Source organism: Myotis myotis, unplaced genomic scaffold (assembly GCF_014108235.1).
Source record: "Myotis myotis isolate mMyoMyo1 unplaced genomic scaffold, mMyoMyo1.p scaffold_m19_p_22, whole genome shotgun sequence".
Classification (NCBI taxonomy): domain Eukaryota; kingdom Metazoa; phylum Chordata; class Mammalia; order Chiroptera; family Vespertilionidae; genus Myotis; species Myotis myotis.
The window spans coordinates 1289470-1308103 of record NW_023416327.1 but is presented as its reverse complement, the minus strand read 5'-3'; the positions used below and the strand labels follow the sequence as shown (position 1 = coordinate 1308103).

General features: G+C 55.5%; 1 protein-coding gene across 5 annotated transcripts in view; it reads right to left on the bottom strand.

The window, feature by feature from the left end:
- Window positions 1-575: 575 nt before the first annotated feature.
- IREB2 (iron responsive element binding protein 2) overlaps window positions 576-18634 on the bottom strand; it is a 37994-nt gene continuing 19935 nt past the window's right edge. For 3 of the 5 annotated variants that reach the window (XM_036355253.1, XM_036355256.1, XM_036355255.1), the window contains 15 exons: window positions 17898-18037; window positions 15397-15568; window positions 14821-14921; window positions 13779-13895; window positions 12668-12827; window positions 11843-11978; window positions 10533-10617; window positions 10063-10219; window positions 9697-9821; window positions 7441-7545; window positions 7209-7351; window positions 5958-6105; window positions 5752-5874; window positions 3913-4098; window positions 576-3330 (listed from right to left, as the gene is read on the bottom strand). In XM_036355253.1, the coding sequence (XP_036211146.1) occupies window positions 3220-3330; window positions 3913-4098; window positions 5752-5874; window positions 5958-6105; window positions 7209-7351; window positions 7441-7545; window positions 9697-9821; window positions 10063-10219; window positions 10533-10617; window positions 11843-11978; window positions 12668-12827; window positions 13779-13895; window positions 14821-14921; window positions 15397-15568; window positions 17898-18037 (2009 nt within the window). In that variant the 3' untranslated portion in view covers window positions 576-3219. The remainder of the gene's footprint in view (window positions 3331-3912; window positions 4099-5751; window positions 5875-5957; window positions 6106-7208; window positions 7352-7440; window positions 7546-9696; window positions 9822-10062; window positions 10220-10532; window positions 10618-11842; window positions 11979-12667; window positions 12828-13778; window positions 13896-14820; window positions 14922-15396; window positions 15569-17897; window positions 18038-18634) is intronic. The other 2 variants (XR_004975094.1, XM_036355254.1) reach the window with 2 other exon arrangements.

Below are 18634 nucleotides of genomic sequence, written 5' to 3'. Positions count from 1 at the left end.
AGCAGCTTCCTACAGCCCCAGTCTCGACACATCTCATCCCTTTAGGCTGTGAAACACCAGCTCTGATTCGGTTTTCTGTGGCCAGAATCTGACTCCTGTTGGCCCATTAGGGCACCTGCATACCTGTCCCTCAGGCAGCTCATGAATTCTCCCCCCTCACTATGTTCATTTTGTCCTATTCTTTTTAAAAATATATTTTATTGAATTTTTACAGAGAGGAAGGGAGAGGGATAGAGAGTTAGAAACATCCATCAGCTGCCACCTGCATGCCCCCTACTGGGGATGTGCCCGCAACCAAGGTACATGCCCTTGACCGGAATCAAACCTGGGACCCTTCAGTCCACAGGCCGAGGCTCTATCCACTGAGCCAAACTGGTCAGGGCCCTATTCTTTTTTTAAGTATATTTTTATTGATTTCAAAGAGGAAGGGAGAGAGAAACATCAATGATGAGAATCATCGATCAGCTGCCTCCTGCACGCCCCACTGTTTGAAAATTCTAGATGCCACCCTATTTCTCTTTGTTAGGTGTTTTGTTTGCAATCACCACAAAATATTTTATTAGAAGAGTCAAACAGGTGATAATACAATTTTCTTTATTAAAAATAATTTACAGCATCAATAACATATACACAATTGTCATCAACTGAACTTTGCCTCCAATATATTTCTATACAATACTTAACATCATTGAACTTAAAACTGCTACACTGTGTTGTTGGCTTAAGTGATTGACAATCGGTAGTTGCTGAAGGAGATAAGGTGTTCATGGTCGGGTGCTGTGTGAATGGATGGGACACGGGCACTGTCACACTCCAGGAGAAGGCCCCGAGGAAGCCCAAGTCCATCTCCTCCCCTCCCTCTTCATTCCCCAGCACCCAGCACCTTAGTACCGTCTCCTCAACCCAAAGGCGGGAGAAAGGTGTCTCTTAATTCAGCCGCGGAGACATGCCAGTCGGCTCATCTCTCCCCGCCCGCCTCTCCTCCCCGCGCGGGCGACGCACACGGTGCGCGCGGAGGCAGAGGCCACGGCCCTGCCAGCCCGAGCTGTACTTTCCCTTCAGAGCCACTGCAGTGTGACCACCAGTGAGACACTAAGCACCTGGCTGCAGGGTCCCGACACTGCTCTCAGGTGCCACCCGGACATCGGAGACAAAACAAGAAATGCGACAGCTGCCGGCCTGGGAACCTTCAGCGTAACCATGGCAGCACGGTGCTGGATGCGTTCTCACCGATTCACTTTGCAGGAGTCACACAACCCAAGGCATGGAACAGGCAACGCTGTGCAGCGTCATGTGCTTTAACTCTCCAACACCGACTTCCGTCTCTTATGTAACCACGTGTCCTCTCCACGGTATTCTTTAACACGTCACTGCCCAGACAGCGCTAACAAAGGAGGGAAGTCAAACAAAAACCAGCCGAGGCCGCGTTTCTGCAAACAGCGTTTGGCTGGAGGCAGCTGTAAGGGACACACTGGGACATACAGCAGTTTCCTCCCCGACCGATAACCATGCTCATCCAGCTTTTTGGTTCATTGTATATAAGCAAGAGATGAAGAGGCCCTCGATTCTGTTCCTGAAATGCGAGGTTTGCTTGTACTATTGCTCGGCGAGGCCGATGGGAATTTCAGTGCTTCATTCATAGCTTGCTTTATGGTCTGCATCTCCTGGGCCAGCTGTTTATGCCGACACCCAGGCCTCTGCCACGGGCGATACATTATAACATCCTTAAACCCGACACTGATGCCTGCCCCAGCCCAATCCGGAATGACCATTTCTTCAAATCCTATCACAGGCATTTCAACATTCAACTGGGAATTTCTCCATCCCTAACTCATAGCTTCATGTAAATTAGGAACACACATGCATGGACAAAGACAGAGAATAAAATAATCAAGAACACCATTGGATCTGTAAGTACCACGTAACATTTTTAAATAAAGGGAATTGTCAAGCTCCAGCCCGGCTAACTGTCTGAGCACGTATCTGCAGGACGGTGAAGAGACGGCAGGACTGTGTGCAAAGGCCTCAGTGGTCTTCACCCACTGGGTGAGCTCCAGCATTTGAGCCAGGAACCCTCTTCCTGTGCCGTGTGAACTGATGCTCAAATGCAGCAACTGAATCGGGTCACACTCAAGACCTTCTGTGAGAAAATTTGCCATGTAAGTTACTTTCTTGATTTAAAAAGGGGCGTAGGACTTTCTGAAATTCATTATCCAAACTTTTTCTTAAAAGCTGCCCCGCTTCTTGGAGACAGCACTCGAGGTGGGAGCAGACGCGTCCGGAGAGAACTCAGTGTTCTAGCCTGAGGGTCAGCTTTGGTTACAACAAAAACAGTGACAGCACCCACAGATCATCCAAACCAAGTAAAACACGGATTCAAAATGACAGGACATCAACCAAAGTCATTAAGAAACAGCCAACACTGACAATGCCTCGGACTGAGCACCCACATTCTGGTCGGCGGTCCCTAGCCATCAGGTGCCGGGGGGTGACAGCACCACGTCAGGTGAGCAAACCCCTCACCCCCCTCAGATGGGCCAGCCCCGTCCTCCCAGAGGCTCGGCCGCGAGTGCCTGACGTTAGGGCTGCACACGACGCCTTGTCGCTGGCACGTGGCGGGGCCTCGCTCAGGGTGTCCCGTCCAGCCTCACGGGGGAGGGACGAGCGGAGCTGGACAGGGCCGTGCGGGCAGGTCCTCCCCTTGCAGGTGGCGCTGAGGCTGAGGGTACCTGGCCCATGTCTCCACGAAGCAAGCCGCTGCCCCCAGCACCGTCTGAAGAGGAACTCGTCCACCTGGAGTCCATCAGATCCCACCTCCCACACGAGTCTCATCTGGCTTCTGACGTGTCCCTCTCCTGCCTTCACACCAACAACAGCGCACGCAGTTCTCAGGATGCAAACTGAACAGACCACTCAGGAAGCTCCGCACGGGGCCAGCTCCAGCACAAGCCAAGTCCCGCCTTTATTTACAATCGGTGGCGGGCCTCATACTCACCTCTCGTCCACCACACACTCCACGCTGACGAGCAATGTGAATAGCACCATTCGTGTAGGATTAAAATCGGGAAGAGTTCGTTCTGCCGCTGCGTGATTCGGAGCCGACCACCCCCGCGGTGAGACAGGGAGGGCGGGTCTGCAGCGCCACGGCGGGTCCCGGTCCGGCACCGGGGGCATGGCTCGCAGTGACCAGTCTGGAAAGGGGTCCGTGGGGAGTGGGTACTATGAGAATTTCCGTGCCACAAAGTTCAACAATCCTCCGTGTTGGTACAAGGTTATCTCCACGTCGTTCTCAAACAAAGCGATCACGCGGAACGCTTTCCCAGTGCTTGTCTGCAAACAAACAGAAACATCGCGTGAGTGTCCCTGAGTGGCCACAACCGCTGACCTACACAAGGACTGCTCCCCCACACTTTCGTCCACCCCGGGCCTCGCAGCTAAGGAGACCTCGTCATCCCTGACTCTGAAGGGTCACATGATCTCACCTAGAACGTGAACCCCGTCCTGTGGATTCTGACTTGCTGACCAGGAAAGCTGCACCCGCTACTCACGTCCATTTACATCAAACATCATCGCACAGAACACCTGTCCCCCCTTTTCTTTTCCTTAAAGCCTGTGGCCCTAACTTGACGTTCAGCTCTGCCTTCCTGTGGAGAGGCCCCTCAGCCGATGAACGTGAGGTCGGGACAGAGCCGCGAGCAGGAAAGGCGGCCGGCACGTGCGCACGCCCCTCCTCCGGGGTCGCGTGCCCTGCTGCCCGCCTTCCCTCGGAGATCTCACCCCTGCAAGGCCACCCGGCCACCTGCCCGGCTCACGCTCCCACCTGACGTCAGAGCAAGCCCCCGGGACGGCGGGGCCTCACGCGCAGCGTCTCCCCACACACGGCGCAGGCCCTACGTCCGAGCTGAGGGGTACCTTCATGGTCAGCGTGATGCCGGGAGACAGCTCTTCAGGAAAGGCCAGGGAGAAGGTCTCTCTGCCCGTCAGGCCCAGGGTCTCGGCGTTCTCCCCGGGGAGGAACTGCAGGGGGGCGATGCCAATGCCGACCAGGTGGTCCTTGTGGATTTTCTCGTAACTTTCTGCCAGCACAGCCCGCACGCCCTGCAACACACGCACACTTACTTCCTTCCCTCCTCTGGAAGCCCCTTCACTGCACATCTTAAAGGAGAAAGAAACATCCCGCTTTTGGCCTTTCTGTAAAACCGTCCAGCGCCCAGTCCACACTAAGGGCGAGGCATCCGAGCATCAGAGCCTTTCACAGGCGGGTCTGTGCCCCTGCCCCTCCCGGGCGCGGGCCTGCACACAGCACGAGCTCTGACGGGCGCGGGGGCCTGGGCCCGGGGGCTTCTGTCGGGCTGTCCCTGAGGCTCTCACATGTGTGTGCACTCCCTCCGGAGATGCCACTGCGACCAGGGAACAGAAGGGAGCAGCTGAGTGAACTCTGTGCCACGCAGGGGAGGACACGGGGACAGCCGAGCAGACAACGCTGAGAACAGTATAAACCACGACGGGGGGCCAGCAAGGCCCGGTCCACCCACAGACAACAAGGCACGGGCACAGGCGGGGCTAGGGCCGAGACTGGTGCTGTCCGAGTCGGAGCAGCAGGAAGCTGTGCGACCAGTCCTGCTCCCGAAGAGGAGGGGTTCTCTCTGGATAAAACAGGCAGAGCAGCTCCAGACCCGGCTCCTCCACTTTTACAATCACTTCCCCTCAGGGGCCTTTTTACACATCCCCCCGTCACGCCTTCCTCACCGTCACCCCCAGGAATTTACCACAGACACACGTGCATCTGTGTGTGTGCAGACCTGGGCCTGCACCGGTTTAACCTGAGAATGGGTCTGCGCCCCCTGGAGGGCACCACCCTGTCGGTGGGTCTGAGACGAGGACCCGGCCCAGGGCAGGCGGGGGACCCCCTCTGGAGCAAGGGCGATGCTGAGCCGTGTCCCCAAGGGTCTCCATCCCTGAAGACACTGAACGGCTCAGAGACATGTAGCTTCTGCCATCCCCATCGTCACCCGAGCAAGGCCCACGCTGCCGGAGCCCAGCCCAGCCGTGCCGTCTGCGTGTTAGTGTCCAACTGAACCGACAGTCAGGACCACCTGAGGCCCAGAACGTGAACCAAAGACTAAGGAGATTTCAGAAGAAAGGCTGCACCGATCATTAGTGTTCACAGTCCTTGTAGAACCTCAGAAAGAGAAGCTTCATGCGCCCACAGCCCCAGGCTGTGTCCACTCAGGGCGTCAGGACTGAGAAGACCGGAGCCTCACGCACACGAGGGCGAGAGGGGCGTGACCAGCCTCCCACCACACCTGCAGGGACCCACTCGCGCCTGACGTCTGAGCTGGCGGGGGACACGCATCACGCAAGCCACGGGACTGTGCTCGCCCGCCGTCTAGCTGCTTCCCCCCCACACCCCCCCGAGGAGCAGCCACAGGAGACGGAGCCCCGTCAGCGCCTCATGGGGAAACAGAGTAAAACTGGGCCCACACCTCTGAGTGTTCACCTCCCGGGAGCCTGGCACATAGCGCCACCAGTGGGGACACATGATTACTGATTTCCTCAAGTAAGAAAAGGTGATGCAGGCTCAGACTCAGGATATCAACGCAACTAGCTCCCAGAAGAGCCCTTCAAAAACCCCACACATAAAGATCAGGACAAGCCAGAAAGTCCAAATGAGTACGATAAACCTTGACAGGACGTTGCGGGTAAACAGTTAAACCTGAGGCTTAAGGGGTGAAACGTAAGACTCGGTACCAGCAGATACGGCCCCTTGGCCGCCCAGTCCCTGGAGCTCCCGGAGCCGTACTTCTTTCCCGCCAAGATGATCAGTGGGATGCCTTCCTTCTGGTACAGCTCTGCAGCCTCAAACACATCCAGCTGCGGAAGAAAACAAACAACGACCCTTCACACGAGGCCTGCCTCCGTCAGCACAGGTCTCAACGCTTCGCACGCATCCTCACCGTCTGTCCCGACGGGAAGTGAATGGTTTTGGGAGCCGGTTTTCCAATAAACTTATTCAAAAGCTTGATGTTTGCGAAAGTGCCTCTTGTCATCACAGCGTCGTTGCCTCTCCGGGCTCCGTAGGAGTTGAATTCTCGAGGGGTAAGGCTGCAAGAAAGCCACGCATCGGAAAAGTTACTCGAAAGCACTTTATTACAGAAAATTTCCAGCATCTAGGAAAGCAGGGAAAAGGGAACAGCGAATGCCCACAGAACTCGGCGTATCTGAACTGTACACATTCCAGGTCCTTTCTCTAGGAGATATGGACCCTTAAAAAGATCAATAACAAAATAGAAAGAAAAAAGACAACAAAAGCAGCTATGATTTCTTACTGTCGCGTAGCCAGTTAACACTCGATGGCCCGTCTCCAGGCCTTTCTGATGGTTTGTTCAAATCAGGGTGCACATATGGCTCATAAATTCATCCCGTCATTGCGCTCCCTTAACGTCTCTGTCCCCTTGTACTTCAGGGCAGGTTTTCTGCACCCAGGCTGTGCCGACCGCCTCTCTATGCTGTCATCGCACACGTCTCCGCCCCCGTATCCTCATACCCGACGTGGGGTCCCGTGGCGGGGTAAGACCTGTCTTGCCCCGGTTGGTGTGGCTCAGGTGGTGGGAGTGGTGCCCCACACGCAGAAAGGTGGCGGGTTCGATTCTCGGTCAGGGCACAGACCCAGGCCGCGGGTTCGAGCTCCGGCCGGGCGTATACGCGTGGCAACCAACCAATGTTTCTCTCTCCCATCAACGTTTCTCCCTTCCTCTCTCTAGAATCAATGAAAAACTTACCCGTGAGTGAGGATTAAAAACACACCTGGCTTTTGATTTGATACAAGCCCAGCTCAGCCTCAGGAATGGGCACTCGCTCTCCAGCTCACCAAGCACATGGACAGTCTGCGCTCCCACGCAGGAGCGTGGCCAGAGCCAACCACCAGCCTTTATGTGGAAGGGCAGGCCAAGCTCCACCCACTGAGCCACACCGGCCAGGGCCACACTGACCTTCCAACAAAGTAGCACCAGGAAAAAATCTCATTTCCGATTGGTTTCTCGTGTAGACCACAGGGGCTCTATTGAAATCAATTTCCACCTCCAAAGCTCTCAGCAAAGGCAGGTGCGAGAGGCCCGTTACGGCGTGCCCATGCCCCGCACCGGCCGCCAGGCAGCGTGTGCTCCCTGCAGACACGCCGAGGAAGGAGTGACCGCGGCGGCACCCACCCTCTGTTCGTCAGGTACTTGGCGGCGGCACTGCTGCGGGAGATGCTTCCCGCGGGGGAGATGTGGTCGGTGGTGACGGCGTCCCCCAGGTGCAGCAGGACGTGCGCGTTCTCGATGGGCTGCGGGGCGGCCGGCTCTTTGGTCTAAAGGTGAAGGAAGGGGAAGGCGCTGAACTCCATGGGGTGTTCCTTCACAACCACCCCTCAGAGAGGAAAACTACAACCGTGCTTACCAGCTTGTCGAAAAACGAGGGACACCTGATGTACGTGGACTTGGAGTCCCACGGAAACAAGATGGAATCTGGTGCGTCCAGGGAATTCCAGCGCTTGTCGCCCGTCTGTGGAAGGAGACGCGGAGTCAGGACGAGGCTTATGGAAATGGTTGCGGGGATAAAGTAGCACTTAGGTTAGGATAATAAGAAAGGTCTTATCCATTTCCTAAGAAAGGCGACACAGCGCATTCTAAACCATCATGGCGCCCTGGCCAGTGTGGCACAGTGGACAGAGCATCGGCCTGTGGACTGAAGGGTCCCGAGTTTGATTCCAGTCAGGGCACAAGCCCAGGTTGCGGGCTCCATCCCCAGTGCGGGGTGTGTGCGAGGCAGCCGATCCATGATTCTCTCTTATCATTGATGTTTCTATCTCCCTCTCCCTTCCTCTCTGAAATCAATAAAAATATATTAAAAAATAAATAAACCATCATGGTATTCCTCGGAGGAATAATCTCAGCACGCCGAATTCTCAGGAACACCTCCAGAGTTAATTTTTATTATAAACTGAATATAAAAGGCTATAGAATCCACCCTGACCAGGTGGCTCAGTTGGTTGGAGCGTCAGCCCGTGCACCAACAGGTTGCAGGTTCAATCCCCAGTCAAGGCACCTACCTAGGTTTCGGTCCCATGCCCAGTTGGGGTGAGAAAGGGAGACAACTGATTGCGTCGCTCTCTCCCCCCCCCTAAAAATCAATGAACATATCCTCAGGTGATTATAAAAAGCCCACCAAAAACCAAAAACCTTAATGAATCCAGAGGAAGCTGGAGAATTTAGAAAGGTCCGCACACGCTGCTGAAGAGTGAGTGTGCTGTGTATGCTATTTGTGTGTGTGTGTGTGTGAGAGTGTGCTGTGTTGTGTGCTATATGTGTGTGTGTGTGTGAGTGTGCATGCTGTTTGTGTGCTGTGTGTGGTGTGTGTGCTGTGTGTATGCTGTTTGTGTGCTGTGTGTGTCTGAGTGTGTGTGTGTGAGTGTGCTGTGTGTTGTGTGTGTGCTCTGTGTGTATGCTGTTTGTGTGCTGTGTTTCTGAGTGTGCTGTGTGCTGTGTGTGTCTGAGTGTGCTGTGTTTCTGAGTATGCTGTGTGCTGTGTGTGTGTGGGGGGTGCTGCTGCTCACCTTGAAGAACAGGACAGAAAAGCCTCTGCTTTGCGACCCGTCCCACCCCCGCCCCGTGTATCGTCCTCCCCAACCACATGCCCGTGTCCACTGCTCAGCACCGAGGGCCCTGCATCGCCCGGGCTGGGCCACGACTGTCCCTGCTCCGGCCTCAGCGCCCCCAGCACGGCTCATAGACACAGGGCCGGCCTCTGATGGTGACGCCTCCCTTCACTCCACTCAGAGCAAAGACCACAGTTACAGCAGCTCCAACCAACTCCCCACAGGCCGGCCCCTCCCCCGGCTGCATCACTTCCTCCCGCCACCCTCACGTCCTGTGGAGCCAGCAGGCCTCCTCCAGGTCCCCTCCTGAGGCCGGGAAAGCCTCGCTCTCGGCCCAGGTATGTGACTGACCTGTTCGCCTCTTTAACCTTAGCTCAAGGCCATGTTCTCAACCCTCCCACATAAAACTGCAGCTTACTCCCACATTTTGCCCAACTGGTCCTCTTTGTCCTATATTTTGTATCTGTATTTTTCCATAGCATGCATCCCTTTTTAATATACTGTATAACTTCCCTAATCATTCTGAGCACTACTCACTGTCTGTTCTCCCCATGAGAATTCTGTTTTATTCACAGACACAGGCTAACCAGAGCAGGTGCTCAGTAAACATTTAAGTGAATAAATGCCTTTCTGACTTGTATTTATGTGTTTTGTGCTTGTATGTGCAAAAAACCCTCTGGAAGATGCTTAGGAATCTGACACCTCTCAGGAGAGTGAGTGGGAGATTTCACTGTTTGCACTCAATTCTTGCCCCTCCACGCTGGGGAGCGAGCAACCCGGCATGCGCCCTGACCAGGAACCACCCAGTGACCTCCTGGCTCCTGGGCCGACGCTCAACGGCTGAGCCCCGCCAGCCGCTACACTTCTGTGAGCAATGACACAAACTCCAGTCCTCCCAGCTGTTCTCCTAGATATCAGAGCCCAGACTTAAAGCGACCCTCACGCATTCACACTGCGCATGCAAATCACGTCACTTCAACGTCTCTCCCTTCAGAGAGCACGCGGAGTGCCGCCCACACGGCCACGCGGTGAGCCACCAGGAAGCCCGGAGCTCTGACCTCCATCTTCTCCGTCAGCGCCTTGAACACGGAGCACAGGACCCGCTCCTCCTCCACCCGCTGGACTTCCTCTCGGCTCGGCCAGATGTCCTGCAGGTAGACGTCCTTGCCCGCGGGGTCCGTGCCTGGTAAAAAATGAATACAAACTGTCACTCCCTCAAGACAGTTCCAAAGTCACACCAGAGAACCAAGTGCATTATCAACAACCAGTGGTAATGGTTCACCGGCTTAAGCCGCTGGAAGAACTGATGACTCGCACATTCTGTGCTCTTCCTTCAAATGCAGAAGTTCATCACTACGCCTATGGGACAAGTCCCCGGAATAATCCACAGAACGAACGGTGTGAGCACACGTACGCGGACGTACCGAGAGGCTCTGTCTGGAAGTCTATGTTCACGGTGCCGGCGATGGCGTACGCGACCACCAGGGGCGGAGAGGCAAGGTAAGTGGCACGGACACAGTCACAAAGACGGCCCTCAAAATTTTTGTTTCCAGATAAAACTCCACAGGTAACCAGGTCACCCTGAAACACACACACAGATCTAGTCAGTTCAAGAGATGGTACGAATTTGGAGAATCATAAAGCAACCTCAAATGTGACATTTCTTAGGGCAAGATAACCAAAAAGCACATTTCCAATTATGAAGCACAAATAAGCTCAAATAACTCCTTACATTTTAAAGAAATTATTTCGAGAATCAAAACATGATTCTAATTATTTTAAGACGGACGGTGTGAGGACTAGAGAAACATAAGCACATCAGCGTACACTTTCTGTAACTGAATGACAAAGCCCAGTGCAGGGGCAGCGTGGAGCCGCCTCGCCGAGCCGTTACCTGTTTCACTGCACTCAGAACGGCTTCTGACAGGGGCCCTGTGTTCCCCACGCACGTCGAGCAGCCATAGCCGACGACTTCAAATCTGCGGCAGAAAAGCACCAGGTTGGCCAGAGCAGCACACGTGTGCGCGTGAGAAAGGGCAGGCGGCTTCCTCTCCTCGCTGGACCAGCTACCTGAGGAGTCGTGGAGCACAGACCGGCCATGCCCGTCCGTTCACCTCCCAGCCCTGGGCCCAGGCTGCCCTCGGGCTGGCTGCCCACCGCGCCCACACGCACCCTCGGAGGAGGAGGGGCACACCCGGGGGAGGAGGGGCACACCCGGAGGGGCCGGGGCGGAGGCTGCCCAGGGGGATGTGATGAACTGTCCCTGACACTGCACAAGCAAGCCCTCAGACTCCTGCTGGGAACACAACGACTCAAAACCGTCCTGTACTTCCTTCCAAAGGGTTTACACTGTGAAGTATCAGAGGGCCTGGCTGTCACCTGACGAAGGCCCGAGAGGCTCTGTGGCTGGGACTGACAGCAGTCAGTCCTTCCCCTCTCGACCAATTAAGCCCAGAAGAAAGAGTCCCTGACAAAGATATCCAGATGATATAACTAAAAACTTATACATAAAATCCACAAAGTTATTTTCAGATGCTCTTATAAAAAAAAAAACAAACACCATCCCACAAAAACATAAAATTATCCGGCCTGCAAGGAATTGACGATTTAGGTAAGATAGTATGATTGAGCCCGGCTGTCGTGGCTCAGGGGCTGAGCATCGACCCAGGAACTGGGAGGCCATGGTTCCATTCCCGTCAGGGCACACACCTGAGTGTGGGCTTCATCCCCAATGGGGGCGTGCAGGAGGCAGCTGATCAATAATCCCCCTCATCACTGATATTCCTTTCTATCCCTCTCCCTTCCTCTCTGAAATCAATAAAAATACTTTTAAAAAAAGCAGCTTACTCAGTTCATAGTGCAACCTGCAGAACTGCATTCCTTTCTGAGAACTGACCTCCGGGCGCGGGAGAGCAGCACTGGCTGGCACCATCCCTGCCTGTCACTGTCACCCGGTCTGACCTGCTCGTCTTCCCGTCACATCTCCTCTCGCCAGCGCCCTGCCTGACGCGGCTGCCCCCGTGCTGCTCGGTGAGGCCTCGGGCGGCGCGTGGCCGTGGCCTGGGGACTGCGGGGACTAAGCCTTTCTCCTCTCCTCGCACAGGACAGGCCCGGACGCGCAGCCCCGGCTCTGCTGAGCCCACGTCGACGCGGCCGAGAGGACGACGCGGCCGGGAGGACGACGCGGCCGAGGACGTGGCTTACCCGAGCGTGCGCAGGTAGGGCAGCACGCCGCTGGAGCTGAGGTAATGCGTGACCATCCCGCTGCCGGGCGCCAGGCTGGTCCGGATGTACGGCTGCACCCGCAGACCCGCCTCCACCGCCTTCTTCGCCAGGAGACCTGCCCGGGGACAAACCAGGTGACCATGGCGCTGGCTGCCGACACGAAAGTGGACAAGACAGGCCCATTCACCGGCTGGGTCTCCAGTTCACAGGTGGGTGAAGGTCCACATTCATACGTTTATTTTATCATTTTTTCCACTGATTTGGTTCATTTGACACCAACGCTGCCGTCGGCACAGCACCTCTGCACTGAGTGTGGTGCAGCCCGAGGGCACAGCCTCACACACGACACAGACTGAGCTGTTTCAGTCGCCACCATCACAACAAACTAAGCCACTTAGTAACGTGACAGGAGCTCCCACAGGAACCAGGTGTCCCGTACACACACTGATGGCGTGGCAGCCTGGCCAGTGTCGCCTCTCACACGCTCAGTGGACCCCGCACAGCCATGGCCACGCCCACAGACACCAGATCTGCTAGTCACAGTCCTCCTGGGTTAGCAGAGGCAGACACGACCTAAACTAATAGATAAATAAGTTATAAGAAAAATGTACCTCCTGCGTCATAAAAAGAACACTGATGACGTAAGTCAACCTTAGGCCCGTAAAGACCTACCTAAAACCTCAGAGCGCCCTCACCGTCCGACCTGTTCGACACAACCCCTACCCCCACCTGCGGGACAGACTGACAGACAGAAAGGCACAGTGACTGAGGAAAAGACGACGATGGCCTTGAACCGCCACCTACCGGCCGCGAGCATGACGGACGGGTTGCAGTTGTTGGTGCAGCTGGTGACAGCGGCTACGACCACGGCCCCGTGCGACAGGCGGTAGTCGCTTCCTTCATAGTGAAGGGAGATGGTGTCGCTCTGCTTCTCGGCCGCAACCTGGAAGCCTCTGAATCCAACCTGGAGAGAGTCCCACACAAACGTGAACTGCATGCTCTGGACACGCAGAGAAAACACGGCCCTGGCCAGGGTGGCTCAGTGGATAGAGCATTGGCCGGTGGACGGAAGGGTCCCGGGTTCGATTCCCGATCCAGGGCACATGCCCGGGTTGCGGGCTTGATCCCCAGTGGGGCCGTGCAGGAGGCAGCCAATCAGTGATTCTCTCTCATCACTGATGTTTGTTATCTCTCCCTCTACCTTCCTCTCTGACATCAATAAAAACAAAGAGAAAAAAAGGAAAAAGAAAACACACGCGGGGGTTGAACACGTGACGTCAGACACACGTGAGAGGTGCCAACGGCCAGACGGGCAGCAGCCGTGACTCAGCTGGACCCTGCATGTGCCGCCAGGAGGCGTCCACTGTCCAGTTCTCTCTGCTGCGAGCCCAGCCTCGCCGGGGCCGGCTCACCCTCGGCTCTGGTCCTCAACCGTCCCTGCTCACAGCAGAGCTCAGGAGGCGGGACCAGCTTTTGTTAAAATGGCCCCGAGGATTTGCTCCCAATGACTGTGCGTGTGCGTGTGTGCGCGTGCGTGAGTGCGTGTGCAGAATCTGCAAGGCCCATGGGATTCACAACAGTTTTACTCCTGTACAAGCCTGACATCTCCCACAAGAAAATCAACAAGTGATAAAGATGTAAGTTAGGAAGGAAGCGCAGGACCAGCCTTCAGAACCGAGGAGGAAAGCCACGGGGCTCAGACAGGCGGCGTCTCCCTTGGTGTCTGGGAGTCACAGAGTCTAGAGATCGCACAGAAACGGCTGTGACCGTGGGAACACGCCCGTGCTCTGCACGTGAAATAGGGTGTTGTGACCAGGAAACCAACATTTTAACTGAGAACTGAAGGACCCCCGTGTGGACGACCGCCCGAGACCCGCCCGCTCTCCCCTGCGCCCACATACACAGCGAGGCCCACCTTCTCACTCAGGCAAGCGCGGAAGTCACTCTTCATCTCCGTCACAGCGACTCTGTCCTGCGGCCTCTTGGGACCACTGACAGTTGCCACTATGGAGTTCAGGTTGATCCGGATCACCTGGGACAGGCGAGAAGGGAAGGGGGGGAATGAGGGTTCATAGGGACGGATTCCAACTCAAGCACTACTTTCTGGGAAAGAATAAGTATATTTATGTTGTTGTTTTTTTAAAATATATTTTATTGATTTTTTACAGAAAGGAAGGGAGAATAGAGAGTTAGAAACATCGATGAGAGAGAAACATCGATCAGCTGCCTCCTGCACACCCGCCACTGGGGATGTGCCTGCAACCAAGGTACATGCCCTTGACTGGAATTGAACCTGGGATCTTTCAGTCCGCAGGCCGACGCTCTATCCACTGAGCCACACCGGTCAGGGCATATTTATGTTTTTTTAACGCAACTTGTTATCATGGGGAAACACACCCACCAAAGATATTTAAAAACCCCATTTAACTTATGAAAATTTGCTAAAAGACTAGCAGATGCGTATGCAAACTATCGCACCAACACTGGACACTCTACATGAACTTTTATTCCCACGGTCCTCCCGCCCACAGGAACGCTGTCTCTACAGGCGCCTGGGCCAGCTGTGCACTCCCTGCCTCTGGGCTCGGACCCCTCTCTGCCTGTGGGTGAGGGAGAGGCGGCCGAGTGAACCTTCCTTCCTCCTCAGCCTCACTGCAGTAAAACTGTGTAACTGTGAGTGAGGTCCGAGCAGGGTCACAGAGCACATCTGTCAGTAGCAATGATGATGACAACAGCTGTCAGCACTGAGCACTCACTAGGCATCTGAGACTGTCCTGACGAATGTGTATGCATCTCTCAAGAACCCTGTTGGTAGACAGCACCTTCGCACTGAGAGATGAGGACACTGAGGCAGGAAGGCTACCTGGCTGTCCAGGCCGCGCAGCGAACAAATCTGAGCTGGGACGAAGCCCGGTGGCCAGGCTCCGCGCTGACCGGCCCAGGGTGACCGCACGCACCTGGGAGTACTCCGGCTCCCCCGAATCACTCTGGTCACTCCGGAACAGCCTCACAGCCTTCAGGTAGGTCTCCATTGATTCGAGTTTGGCTTTGTCAAAACCTGAAAGATAAACAACAGAAATCCAGTGAGGAACTCTGAAACCCTCTGGGGCGTGCTGAATTCCAACGATGAGCAAGAAACAAATACTGCAGATTACTAGGCTCTCAGAACCGAGGTCTTTGCGAATTAGCACTTGACAGCATTGAAGAGCCTTTCTGATCAGCTGTCGGCTCCACAGCAGCCCTCTCAGGGTGATCGGTCACAGCAGGACCAGGAGCGCTGAACAGGGCGGGCACCTCACCGCGGGGACGGGGGACGGGGGACGGGGGGTGCCGACCTGTGCTCTGCTTCTTTCTTTAAGCTGCGTGTCGATGGGTCAGAGGAGACTAGGGTTTGAGGCCCAACACTACAGTCACCTGATGGTTTATGTGGAAGCCACTGTCCCAAAGTAACGTAACGCCACGAGCATTAAAAACACACCAGACACACACACGGGAAGGCGGCGTGTTTATCCGCAGGACCTCTGTCTTCTTACCTGTATGTTCTAAGTGTTTCAACGTCACATTGTCAACAGGGAAGAAGCTGAGGGTAGCACCATATTCTGGACACATGTTTGCTATTGTCGTCCGATCCACTATTGATAACTGTGAGACTCCGCTTCCAAAGAACTCGACGAACTTGCCGGCCACTCCTGCCTGCCGGAGGTGCTGGATGGAGGGACACAGACGCAGTTAGCAACGAGACGGGCACGGACTCTCCGAGAACCCTGCCCTCCAATCGCCACCCGGCGCCAGGGACAGGGAGCAGAGGACTTCGCTGTTCCCAGGACGCGCGCTCGCTGGGGCGCAGCAGGCACTTAGAGATGAACAGTCCGTCAGGAGGGAGAGGTCGGCGTCGCTGTCAGTCGGGGTGGGAAAGGGCGTGATGCTCATGGCTGGGATCCCATGTTCCCGTTCTGAGACTGGGGTCAGCGTGGACTCCTGTGCGCGTGTCTTTTCCTTGCTGAGCAGGACATAAAATAACCGCGCTTCTAGCCATCAAGGGCATCTGGGACTTAGACTGAAACACTGATCGAACTGCGTATATGAACACAGTTATATACTCTTCAAATTCCACCTCCCGTCCAAACATTTACAGCGATATTTGTTATAGGTGAGTTCCATTTTGATAGGGTTTAGCAGGTGGCTTCAAGCTTAGTTCCTTCTACCAGCCTTTTTTAGTTACTCCCAACCGAAACGGCTGCTCACCCTTCCTCACTGCACAAGGGGCTCAGCTGGTGCAGGGAGAGAGCCTGGGGACCAGAGCGAGACCACCTCCGACCGATGGAGACTGTTAGTCCCACCGGGTGGAGGGCTGGGGGTCAGTTCATAGATGTACAAACTCAAGCCTAAGAGAAGACGTCTCCTTCGATTCATGGGGTTTTTTTTGCAAACGAGGGGAAGACAGATGAAATACACCCAGCTGCTGCTTCCGCCAAAAGAATGAGGCGCCACGCTGAGCGCTGAAGAACACGGGATTAATCCTGCAAAGACCATGAACAGAACAGGACCTCCACCAAATGCCATCTTCCACAATAAACTTCTGTATCCATGAGTCACAATGCCAAACCAGGCTCAGGACGCTATTAGGATGCAGCCAGAGGGTCCGAGAGGCCCCGTTAATTTCAGGATGTCCGCAGGGAAGCATCGATTTCTACAGACACATAATGGGATGCTCCTGTTCCTCTAGGAATAGGCTGTAATTCTCAATTTAGCTTCTGGGTCTGTGGTCCACACACCAAATCAATCCTTTCTGTAAGATGTCAAACGCTTTCCAAATTAGGGAAGATCAATACTGCATGCCGGGAGGGAGGCAGCACCGCCTCTCCCCCCGCGGAGTGTCCTGAAGGCCTCCCCCCTACAACCGACCGGCCGAAGTGCTGGGGCCTGGCCCCCGGGGAGCACAGCGAGCCCCAGGTGCACGCGCCTTAATCACGTAAACGAGTCAGCAGATGATCACAACTGTCTGACGCAGTCCGAGCTTGTGCAGCAACAAAGCCTAACCTGCTGCAGGGCTCTCCTCCGTGACGCAGCCGTCCTATGGACTCAGTGTCAAAATAATAACACAACAAAACCCAGTCAGAGAGCACGGGACTCCGAGGGGGAGCGAGACAGCGGCTCACTGGAAACCCTAGAGCACTTGTACGAACGCACGCGCAGTGCTGAGAAGCAACGCTAGAACGGCCCACAGGAAAGCCTGGCGCGCCCTGGCCGGTGTGGCTCAGTGGATAGAGCGTCAGCCTGTGGACTGAGGGGTCCTGGGTTCGATTCCGGTCAAGGGCACGTTCCCGGGTTGCGGGCTTGATCCCCGGTAGGGGGCGTGCGGGAGGCAGCCGACCCATGATTCTCTCTCCTCATGGCTGTTTCTCTCTCCCCCTCTGACATCAATAGACACACACACAGAAAGAGAAAGGCTGCCGCCACCACAGTCCCAGGCGCTGTTTCGGAAAGGATCTCCTAGGCAGCGGTTCTCAACCTGTGGGTCACGACCCCTTTGGCGGTCGAACGACCCTTTCACAGGGGTCGCCTAAGACCATCTTGCATATCAGGTATTTACATGACGATTCATAACAGTAGCAACATGACAGTGATGAAGTAGCAACGAAAATAACTTTATGGTTGGGTCCCAACATGAGGAACTGTATTTAAAGGGCCAGAAGGTTGAGAACCACTGTGAGAGCAACGGTTCCTGAAGGGCAGGTGACTCAGTGACGTGTTAAGGAGACCAGACTTTCTCCAACACCACGGAGCCCCCAGCTGCTGCCGAGGCCGGAAGGCAGGGCAGGAGGCCCCAGGACCCGTGCTGGGAGGGAGTGCGGGCCCACGTCCTGGTCAGCCGGCCTCACGGTGCCGCTCTCTCAGAGTGAAGGTGGGAAATGGCCCAGTGACAGCACCATCCTCCCCGCTCGTAAGGAGGACGAGTGGACAGGTCAGTGAGCAGCGACACACGTCTGGACGTCCGGGACGAAGGAGTTCCGCCAGCAGCACCTGCACGTACCTTTGTGATGCCAAGAACAACGTCTATGGACGTGACGAAAGGGTTGGAGGAGCCAGTCAGCTCACACCCCACCACCTCGGGCAACGTGAGGGACACGGGCAGCCCCAGCATCACGGCTTCGGTCTCGATGCCTCCGACCCCTGCAGCGAGACGCACGTCTGAGCACAGGACGCGGGGGACATAGGGCGTTTCCTGAGCTCCTCAGCTGCTTCCCTGGGACCATGTGGGTTCGGAACCCGTGTCCTCTCGCTCACACGCTGCAAACCCGATTTTACCTTCATGCTAAGCTCAGTAAACACTGAGTCCCTGTTAGGCTACGTAGGGCGCTACGCTCAAGATACGGTACCAACAGAACCCAGCCCAGGTCAGGCTCAAGCAGCTTGGCCTAACGGCGCAGACAAAAAAAAAAAAAAGGAAGTTGGTAGTCATCCCAGGCTGAGAGAGGAAGTGCGCTCAGCCGGAGGGAGCAGCGCATGTGAAGCTCGGGGAGTACCGACCGTCTCTAAGGCATGGGGGGGGACGGGGACGGCCCGAGCACCAGGCTGTGCAGGGCCTGGTGTAGCTGCAAAGGAGCCTGGGAGTATAAAGAGGCAGGGGAGCCACGGAAGCTCTTTACACAAGAATGACCACATCATCTTCACAGATGTGGTCGTGGCCACGCTAACCACTCACTGGGCACTGTGCGAGTTTCATAAATCCCCTCTGACCACACACTGACCCGCACACCTCATCAAGCC